This window comes from Martes martes (genome assembly GCF_963455335.1).
Source record: "Martes martes genome assembly, chromosome: 7".
Taxonomy (NCBI): Eukaryota; Metazoa; Chordata; class Mammalia; order Carnivora; family Mustelidae; genus Martes; species Martes martes.
This window is the reverse complement of record NC_137894.1, coordinates 32,852,484-32,860,017: the sequence shown is the minus strand read 5'-3', so window position 1 is coordinate 32,860,017 and position 7,534 is coordinate 32,852,484. Positions and strand designations below refer to the sequence as shown.

Below are 7,534 nucleotides of genomic sequence, written 5' to 3'. Positions count from 1 at the left end.
GGACACCTCAGACTATTGGAGCACACAGGGGAAGATGAAGTACCAGGTCTGTGACCACAGTGATCACAGGCCTGTTCCACCTGTCTCACCAGGAAGTGGCTGCGAAGGACCCAGAATGCTGGACCTCTGCCCTCCTTCACAGCCCCTGCCACCATCCTCTGCTGCAAGTACTGTCCTCCGGATTCAGCCAATCCTCCTCGTGAGGGCCCAGAACAGAGCCTCAGCACAGGGTGTGAATCTTCCCGTCTGGCTGGAATCCTAGCTACACACCCTCGTCTTCTCCTTCATAGCTTCCCCCTCACTTTCCCAGTCTGCCCGTGGCCTCATGGGCTGAAGCGAGAGCATGGCATGTTGGGAGAGAGCAGAGCCCCACTGGTGGTTTGGGTTCGGGCCTCTGTCCCACTCCTGCAGTGAGCCGCGTGACCGTGCACAGCTGCATTCCAGGTACCAAAACTTGGCCTTTTGTCCCTTGGGTGTCTCCTAGTGCTCTTGCCTCTGTGCCAGACTGTTTCCAAGGAACAAGTTAATTTTCTTTTTCCAAGTGCTTGCTGAAGCTTAGTATACAGAATTTCTCGGCCGGTTCCAAGAATCTGGCTTTGTGTCTGAGTCCCCAAATTGTAGGAGCTTGGTTAACAGGAGAGCTAAGAGTTGGGGGAGGAGGAAGGATCTGGAGTATTCTCCTTCCTACTCAGTCTCAGCACAGCAGCATAAACCACAGGAGTCACTGGTGGAACCTTAGCACCCAGAGCATTCTTCTTGGAGAAGCCGAGGCGGCTGTTACCTGCACACGAGAGATTCCCAGATCAGAGAAGGGGCTTACAAGGGAGACAGACGGGTCAGTAGAGCCTTTCTCTGCCTCCCCTCGCCACCCCCCCTACCCCACCAATGAGAGCTGGTCAAGCTGGTCAGGGTGGGATCTATGTACCCTGCACACTCCTGTCCAACCTTGCTTGGCAGATTGAGCTGTCAAGCCAGCTCAAGGGCAAGGCCAAGTCCAGCCAGGACGACACGCAGCCTGGCCGTGGGTATTGGCTCCTGTCCTTTACCTTCAGTCCCCAAGGCATTGGGAAGAGACAGGACATCACCTGTGCCCAGGGACTGGGCCGTCCCAATTCAGGGAGCATAACTGCTGTTCCAGCCGGGAGATGCGGAATGCCAGATAGGATGAGGACATGACCAAGAAGCAGATCCTGGAGAAAGAGAGATAAGGATATCTTACCTGGAAAACAGACATTTTTAGAGACTCACCAAAAATAGGAATAGGAACAAAGCTACTTCCTGCAACTGGAAGAATTAAAGAACTCTTTGCCTCTCGGCTACGTTCAGGCCTGCACATCTTTGTGTCCAGGGGCCATGTGGGGGTCCTGAGACTCATCCCCATGGAGGTGTCCTCAAAGCCCAGCAGGAATTCTGGGTCCTTAAACTGAGCCCACCTTCCCTCTGACCAGCCACCTTGGTCCTGTGCCTCCTCTTCAAGGCCGCCAAGATTATCCCCTAAGGTGGTAGGCCCACTCTCCCAGCAAATGCTGAGGCTGACCATTGGAACTCAGCCAGCAGGAGCAGAGGAAGGTCACGAGGTAAGATGAGGCGACACCAGGGGCTGGCTGTTCACGAAACGCCCCACTGTGCTCACCCCTCTGCTGGTCCTTAGGCAGAATTACAGACAAGTCTGGGGTTCCAGAAACTGCTCCAAAGGTGGGTGGCAGGAAGGCTGTGGCTCTCCCCTAGTCTATCCGATGGCCCGCTCCAATTTTGTTAGTTGTCCCCCTCCCCAGTCCTGTGCACGTTTTCCTTTTTTCAACAGCTTCTTATCCTGCCCCTCCCTACTGCACAGCCTTACCCCTAAATTACAGGGGTGCATGAATAAAGACGGGAGACATTTAGTCTTGCTGCAGAAGGGCCTGCCGGGTAACCTCCAGACACTACCCAGGAGCTTTCAGTTGACTTAGGACCTTCCCCTCCCTCTGGACAGTGACCTCCCCACACACAGAGGCCCCTGCTCCAAACAGCCAGCCACCCCGGTGAGTTTAACCACCCCCACGCCCAGTGTAGTCACCTACAGCACAAAGATGACCTTGAGGAGCTGGTAATCCCAGAGCCTCAGCTTCCCGTCGCTCCTGGGCTCCTCCTCTAGCTTCTCCTCCTCACAGACGTCATTCTCTGTGATAGGAGAGCAATTAGGCATCTTGGTGGGGCAGGAGGCAGGAGCCCAGCCCAGCAAGGAGCATGCCCACCTCCCCCTATTCTCTGAAGCTGCTCAGGCTTGTGGCTTGGCTCTCCCTTGTGGATTTAGATTAAGTAAGAAACAGCTCTCCTTGCTGGCTGTGATTTTTCCTCTTTGCAGTAGTAGGGGCAGGGAAAGCCTGGTCTTTGCAAGCAGTTGTACTCTGAGCTCACCAGATCCGGGAGGCTTCCTGGGAAAGAAGCTGTCCGTGGAGTCCATGGATGCCCGAGGGATACAAGGAATGTTGTCTGGGAGGGACAGGGACCTGGAGGCAGGACACACTTTTCTCCACTTCATCTCAGGGATGAGGACTTCCTGCAGAGAAGGCAGATGAAACTCTCCATGACCCTTGGCATGTCACTTGTCCCAAGGGGCCCACACTAGGTTTATCAAAAATTTTCCAGATATTGGGACACCTGGGTGGCTCAGTGGGGTTGAAGCCTCTGCCTTCGGCTCAGATCATGATCCCAGGGTCCTGGGATGGAGCCCCACATCGGGCTCTCTGCTCAGCAGCGAGCCTGCTTCCCCCCACCACTGCCTGCCTCTCTGCCTACTTGTGATCTCTGTCTGTCAGATAAATGAAAATAAAATCTTAAAAAAAATTTTTTTCTCAGATATTACCAATTTGGATACCCAGTGAGCGTGAAGGCAGGTACCCAGAAGGAGGGAAACCATTGCCATAGCAACCACGTGTCTCTCTTATCAGGTCCCTTGCTGGGACCAGCCATTCTTCCAGGGAACAATGTCTCTGAAGACTGCTGGTATAGAACCACAGCGGGATCTAAGACGTGAGCTAACCCAGGTACATGCTCAGATCCGCCGAGACCAAGAAAGCTTGGCACAATGTTTCTTAAATGGGATAAGTCCTCCTAATCTGGACTCAAACCCTAAGTACATCACTGACCTTAGCAGGAGTACCTAGGGTCCCCATCAACAAAAATAGGAACAGCACCTTCTATTGCCTGCATAGTATTGTGCATACTGTATGCTTGGCTAAATGCTTAATGGTTAGTGAAGAAGACTTCAAACACCCTGGGGTCATTTCCATCTCCATCACTGTTGTAGAAACTCAGCTCTGCCTACCCAGAACTGGGACCTCAGTTGGGACTGCTGGGACCTCAGCAAATCTCACATGAGTCTGAGTTCTCCAGTGATAGCCTTTGGAGTTCTTCCCCGAGGACCTCTCTATCCCCTGGAAAGCCCTCCTGTCCCTGCTAAACAAAAGAGGATAGGTCACCGGCTCTGCGCTGTCCGGCTGTGGGCTCCGCCCTGAGCGGTGTCCTGGGGGCTGGGCATCTCTTCCGCTCAAAAAGTCAGCAGATCTGCCCAGGACCTAGTGGCTGCTCATGGCGTGGAGTGTGTCAGGTCTAGGGGACCCCCTGGCATAGCATGGCCACTGGCTCTTGAGCCTGGAGCCCCAGTTCTGCATTGTGGGCCGCTGCCCAGGAGGCCCTGAAGCCTCAGAGCCATAAACCCCCTCACGCCAGCAGCTTTTGCTTCCAACCTCAGCTCTCACCAGGGACTCGCACTCAGGTTCCTCTGGGAATTCTCTTACACTCAGGCTCTTCTTGCTGGAAGGCTAAGGAAGAAAGGGAGCTGGGGTCACTTGTCCATCAGGAACAGCCACGGTCAGGAGTGAGGAGGTGTTAGCACTCTCCAAGAGAGCTTTAACTCCAAATAAGCCACCTTGGGTTGGATGAAGCCTAGCTCCCAGAGTTTGCAGAAGTCCCCAAGTTAATGCTGGAGCAGAGGGCAAATCCAAGGAAACATACTTCTCCATGCTGCTGCCCCTCCCCACTTCCTCACCACAGGCCAAAGAGAGCTGCAGGCCTACTGGGAAGCAGCCACGTGCTTCTGTTTGCACGCTGAAGGAGCACAATGAGGGAATCCACATGGGGACACACAGCGGCCACTGGCCTCCAAGAGACATGCTCATAATCATAGAGACCCAGTCCAACAACAAGCTCAGATACACTAGGCCTGAGCCCGTTACTCCTCTCTCCCTGTCCTTGGTGCCTGTGTTGGAGAGACAGGCCAACCACCCCCAACAGCCTTGTCCCAAGACCTCAGCCTAGGCCTGAGCAGGCTCCCTGGCCCAATTCCTGCCCCAGAACTCCATACCTGGAGGTGTGTGCAGACCCTTCTCAGCATGTCATATACACTGTCCCGGGAAAGCAGTGACACAAAGATGTACTGGGACAGAGAAAGAAAACAGAAAAGCGGGGGGTAAGAACAGACCGGAGAAAAGTGCCAGAGTCAGGATTCTGGGGATGGGACAGGAGACTAACCAGGGACGGCCGGCCCAGGGACTCACTGACCTTCTGGCTGGTGTTGGTGGTGATGGCCAGGCCATTGGGAAGAAGCCGCGCCATCTTGTGTTTTTTGATCATTTGGACAGACACCACGGGAATGACCACCTGGGCGAGGAGAGGCATGCTTCTCTCAGGACTCACCCCCAAGGACACGGTCCCTTTGCTTCCTGCATAGAGCCCCGGCCAAGCATGGACACCATGGAGAAGCCTTGCCTTATGTGGGAGAATATGTGAGCCTTCCACTCTCTGAAGCAGGCTCCCCTTCCAGTGGTCCTGCCACCCTGTGCCAGCCTTGGCAGCACACACTGCTCGGGGCTCTCACCCTATTATCCAGGAGGCCAAGGATGGTGGCGCTGGTGAACAACATACTCCGTAATGGAGTTCCCTGACCTACCACCTGGCCACAATTATGGCTCCCCAAAGTGTGACATCCTGCTCTGATCCTGAAGGCATTGCAGGGGCACCCATAGACCGAATGAATTGGCCGTGAACTGTTCTAGGCTCTGTGGAGTCTAGACAGGGGCCCTGCATTGGAAGGAGACCAGGTGGGGGGCCTCCCAGTGAGGGGCCTCCCAGTGAGGGGCTTCAGCAGGTCCCCACAGGGTAGGGGCCCTGTCACGTACTACCTTTATATCCTTGCCAAAGAGGCTGGCATGGAAGCAGAGCCAGTTGGGGGAGATGTAGAGCCGGCCCTGGAGAAGGAGGTCTCTCTGGAGGGCGCAGGAACACACTGGAAAGTCACAGGAAAGAAGATTGCCATGAGCAAACCAACCCCGAAGCCCCAGGGCCTGCGTCCTCACACTCGGGAGTCCAGAGCCCAGTGCCAGGGACTGCCTGCCTCAGAATCCCCCTTCCCGACCCCAGGCCCCAAACCACCCATTCCATCAGCACCCCGAGTCCTTCTCCAGAGTCCTGACTGCCCCACCCAAGCCCATCAAACTACTAGAGCTTTCCTCCTCCTCCACTCATGCTTCAAAGGATTCCCTAAGCCTGGATTCTCGCTCCCTCAGGCAGAACTCCTTGCCCTGCTCTGGAGAGAGGGCCTTGTTGTGCAAATGCTCCCCCATGCTCACTGAGAGGCCTGAGTAGGAAAGAACAGTCATTGCTAAGACCAGAACAGAAATAAAATTTGGAAGCCCTGACATGGCCTCAAGAAAACTTTCATAAATTCCATTTCATATCCCCGATCTGCCCAGTCTTCTCAGACTTTTGAAGAAAGCGGGCCCAACCACATCCAAAGGGCAGCCAGTTCCCATATCAAAAGTGTGCCTTGGAGGCTCTGGAGGAGAGGACCTGGGCCTCAGGCCCTCTAGGCACCTGTCCAGCCACACCTAGAGATAGCTCACCTTTGAGAACCACCTCCTCCAAGGGGATGTCCTTAAACAGCTTGTGGTATTGTTGGTTGTATTTACTCAGTAGTGTCTGCAAACATACAAGCTGGGGCTGAGAAGTCCTGGGGAGATCAGCCACCAAGGGGGCCCTGCACCAGCTACCAGGAAATAATGCCATGGGGGTGGGGGGCAGGGGCCCCGGGGAGTTAGCACAAAGCAGTCGGTAAAGAGCCAGCAGGGCTGAAAGGCTGAGTTCCAAGCACAGCTTGTCTCTCAGTGACATGGCAACAGAAGGTCCTGATGGGCAGCCTATGACCGGAGGGTGACGTACCACCCCCACCTGGGAGGGGACACTCACTCAGGTTTCCCTTGGTGACAGGCCGTGGCGGCCAAGGAGCCAAAAGCCCCGATTCCAGCAGCCCAGAACCCCTCCCTTGGTGGGCAGTGAAGAGGCAGCCTCCACACACTTACCCCTTCTCGGCCACACTTCTTTATCTCTTCACCCTTCAAGCCCTCTGGCCAGTGCAGACTGCAAAGGAGACATTCCATTCCAGGGACAGGGAACCCTCGAGTCCTGCCCATACATCCACGGTGCCAGGTCTGCCCTGGCTTCAGGCCAGAAGCTTGGGCGAGAGGCTGAAGACTGAGGCCCTTCTCTGGGAGCCACAGCAAGGTGATAAGCGACAGGGAGTGCGGAGCTCAGCCCTGGGGAAGGGCCCTCCTGCCTCCAGCTCCCAGAGATGCTTAGCAGCTGCCCACCCCTGGGTATCAAAAACCCTCTCCCTCTTCTCTGGCCAAAGGATAAGCAGAGGAGCAGACCCGAGGCTAGGTGAGCGGGAGACCAGGGATGGGGACCAGTTTGGGGAGCGGGTGAGGTGGAGACGTCAGACTCACGGCTCCGGGGCCTGGCCGTGGGCCATGATCCCGGCAGGACTGCCCTCCTTGCAGCCTCCTCCCGGCAGCCTGGAGCTCAGCAGACTCACCTGACCCTACCGAGGCTGAGGGAGAGGGGGTGGTGCTGGAACGGCCAGGTTGGCCTGAGGACAGGTGGGCAGGGAGGAGGCTGGTAACCTGAGAAGCCTAGACTCTGCTGGGTCCCCGAGTGCTGGGACAGGCCCGGGCCGGGAGGAAGAGGCAAGGGGCAGACTATGCCCAGCCTTACACCTGATGCAAGGTCCCCTTTCTGCCCCGTCTTTAACCCCTTTGCCCCCTTCTTTTATTTAAGTTGTTATGTAAATGCCAGCTAGTTAACATTCAGTGCAATATCGTTTCAGGCGTACAATATAGTGATTCAACACTTCCATATGTCACCCTCATCACCAGTGCCCTCCTTCATCCCCATCTGCCCTCCTTCATCCCCATCACCTGTGTCACCCACCCCCTCCCCACCTCCCCGCTGGTGACCATCCTCGTGTTCTCTAGAGTTCAGAGTCTGTTTCTTGGTTCATCCCTCTCTCCTTTTCTCCCGTTTGCTCGTTTGACTTGTTTCTTAAATTTCACCCATGAGTGAAGTCATACGGTATCTGTCTTTCTCCGACTTAATTTCACTTAGCTTAATACTCACTAGCTCCAACCAGGTCATTGCAAATGGCAAGATGTCGCTCTTTTTTATTTGCCCCTTTCTTTAAGGTCCTCCTGAGGGCTTCCCACCCCCAATCCATAGGCAT

The 7,534-nt window shown here is 55.3% G+C and overlaps 1 protein-coding gene across 1 annotated transcript in view; it reads right to left on the bottom strand.

Moving 5' to 3' along the window:
• Positions 1-1,081: 1,081 nt before the first annotated feature.
• GRAMD2A (GRAM domain containing 2A) overlaps positions 1,082-7,534 on the bottom strand; it is a gene marked incomplete at both ends in the record, with an annotated part of 30,344 nt that continues 23,891 nt past the window's right edge. The window contains 9 exons of the mRNA XM_080808629.1: positions 1,082-1,190; positions 2,061-2,160; positions 2,398-2,539; positions 3,741-3,803; positions 4,346-4,417; positions 4,543-4,641; positions 5,163-5,266; positions 5,883-5,958; positions 6,339-6,396. Coding sequence (XP_080664755.1) covers positions 1,082-1,190; positions 2,061-2,160; positions 2,398-2,539; positions 3,741-3,803; positions 4,346-4,417; positions 4,543-4,641; positions 5,163-5,266; positions 5,883-5,958; positions 6,339-6,396 — 823 coding nt within the window. The remainder of the gene's footprint in view (positions 1,191-2,060; positions 2,161-2,397; positions 2,540-3,740; positions 3,804-4,345; positions 4,418-4,542; positions 4,642-5,162; positions 5,267-5,882; positions 5,959-6,338; positions 6,397-7,534) is intronic.